The 2,324-nt window shown below is 38.7% G+C and overlaps 1 protein-coding gene across 1 annotated transcript; it reads right to left on the bottom strand.

Moving 5' to 3' along the window:
• Nucleotides 1-180: 180 nt before the first annotated feature.
• Nucleotides 181-2,302, bottom strand: LOC111641390. The gene has a single exon (XM_023387546.1). It carries the CDS (start codon nucleotides 2,184-2,186, stop codon nucleotides 1,317-1,319), a length of 870 nt encoding a protein of 289 aa, XP_023243314.1. The 5' UTR covers nucleotides 2,187-2,302; the 3' UTR covers nucleotides 181-1,316.
• Nucleotides 2,303-2,324: the final 22 nt, after the last annotated feature.

Genomic DNA, 2,324 nt, shown 5'->3' with positions numbered 1-2,324 from the left:
AAACTCAAATCAATCTATTTCTAACTTAATTCTATTCCCCTTTGGAATTCGACAAAATCAAAGAATTAACTTATAAACAATAATTCTTATAAATTAAAGATCCTAATCGTCACCTCAATATACTAGGAACCTATTTCCTCAAACTCTCAAGACTTTCTATAATCGTTGATCCATAAATCGAATAACTTCAAAATCGCCTTGGAATTATTTGATCCTATCGGACACCTCTCTCGTTCACTGCTATGAAGCTCACCAAAGCTCGTTGCTATCAGGAGTTCACCTCGTTCATCTTCACTTGAGACTCGGGATTTATAGTGTGAGGTGACGTCACAATTCTGAATGAGATCACTCCCTTCATTTACATACGTAACGCTAACAATAAACTTTTTTCGTTTGTCTGGCAGCCTATTTTCCGATAATACTCGCTAACCTTTTACATTATTCTTTTTCACAATTTTCGGGACGTTTTTATTCTTTAAGGTTTAGCGAGTCCCTAATTCGTGCTTGTGGGGTCTCCCCCCTTTTCTCGGTGCGGACTTACTTTTTTCCGCTCGGGAGCGCAAGTGTGCACGAGTTTTTCTACAGCGCTTTTCTTTCGTCGGGGAGTTGGTTTTTCTTCTATTTTTAAGTTCCTAAGGTGAATGGTGAGGAAACCTTCGTCCTAACAAAACCTAAGCCCCAAACAAAAATAGAATAATAAACAAAATAAAAGTAAATAAAAATAACGCTTGGACTTGGTTCCTTACAACGTACACTGTTCAGGCACTCTATAGGGTAATTTAATCGTTCCTGGTGATCATCAGTTTGTATCTCATCGTAGCTGTAATAAGTTTTTTCCCCTTGCTCATGTGAAAGTTTAAAAACTTTGTCATTGATTCTGTCGACGTCAGCATTTTTAGGGCAAAGTATAGCCCTATTTTTAATGGTTGGTATCATATCAGGAGTTATTTGCTCACCAAATTACCTTCACAAAGAAATTCAGAGGGAACCTCGATAGTGTGTTCAAGTTCAAGAGAATTCCCCAATGTGCCGTTTCCCAATTTCAACAGCCATTCACTATATTTAGGGTCCTGTGATCTCATATTGGTACTCAATGTGAGTTTCTTAAATTCCAAAGAATCACAATACTTAAGTCCAGACTGGACAATTGCTGGTCGCATTGCGTGCGGGAGAATGTTTAAGCATTGCCGAAAGTCACCTCCAAGTAATATTACCTTCCCACCAAATGAAATTTGATGTCCAGTTACCTCTCTTAAAATTCTGTCAATGGCATTCATAACATGGGATGCCATGGTGCATTCATCCACGATAAGCAATTATGCTAATCTAATATCTCTTCCATCTTTCGAGTCCAAACTCAGGTTTGAAATGGATGTCTCATTGACTTCTAAAGGTAACTTAAACAGAGAATGGTAGGTTCTACCTCCACTGAGCAAGTTTGATGCAATTCCGGTTGATGCTGTGGGAATGACAATTTCATTCCTTGCTCGAAAGTAATGAAGAAGAGTTCGATACAAATATGTCTTCCCACTTCCTCCGGGACCGTCCAGGAAAAAACATTTAGGGTAGATCTCTTCATCATTCACAGCATTGATTATTGTTGTAAATGCTTGTCGTTGGTCATCATTCAAAGATGTAATCATCTCATCAGCGGCCTTCTGCTCAACGTCTGAATCATAGATAATCTGATTCATACTTGGCAAATCATAGCCCACATCAGGTAAATTGAAATTGCAGAGTGAATGACCAAGAAGAGTCAGGGTATCTTTTACATCCTTAAGTGCATACTCAGCACATCTTTGACATTCACCCTGTTTAAGATGTCGCTCATAGCAAACATCCTCTGTCAAATACTGTAAATTATCATTCCATAACTTAAGAGCATCAGAGGGAAGACCATAAGCACAGATATAGGCAAACATTTGCCTAAGCTGGAATGGCATTGCATAAACAATGGCATCATGAATTGTGTCTTGCCAAATTGTGTCATCCAAAAGATATCCCTTGCGCTTCGCAGCCTCTAGAAAGGTACCTACCTGAACGGACTCGTCGTTCACCACAATTGTTCGTAAGTGTTGAAAAGATGTCACTGCCTTTTCGTGGCATAAAAATAATCGAAGATAGTATCTTTCTGGGTCTTTAATACTTACATTTACCATTCTCCCAATCACTTTCTCTCCTCCCATTTGTCTCCTTTCCCACTTTGCAGTCGTATCCTTCCAAACGAAGTGTTTGGGTATTTCGGAATAAGTAAAGTCATGCGCAGTTTCATCTATTACATTCAACTTAAACCATCCTGTCAATTTTGTATCTTTACTCTGAGC

This window comes from Centruroides sculpturatus, unplaced genomic scaffold (assembly GCF_000671375.1).
Source record: "Centruroides sculpturatus isolate CEXI.00-Female unplaced genomic scaffold, Cexi_2.0 scaffold1287, whole genome shotgun sequence".
NCBI classification, from domain to species: Eukaryota; Metazoa; Arthropoda; class Arachnida; order Scorpiones; family Buthidae; genus Centruroides; species Centruroides sculpturatus.
This window is presented reverse-complemented; position numbering and strand designations above follow the sequence as displayed.

Bases quoted from the DNA above. Each gene is read 5' to 3' on its own strand.
- LOC111641390 (XM_023387546.1), bottom strand. From the start codon at position 2,186: ATGGGAGGAGAGAAAGTGATTGGGAGAATGGTAAATGTAAGTATTAAA.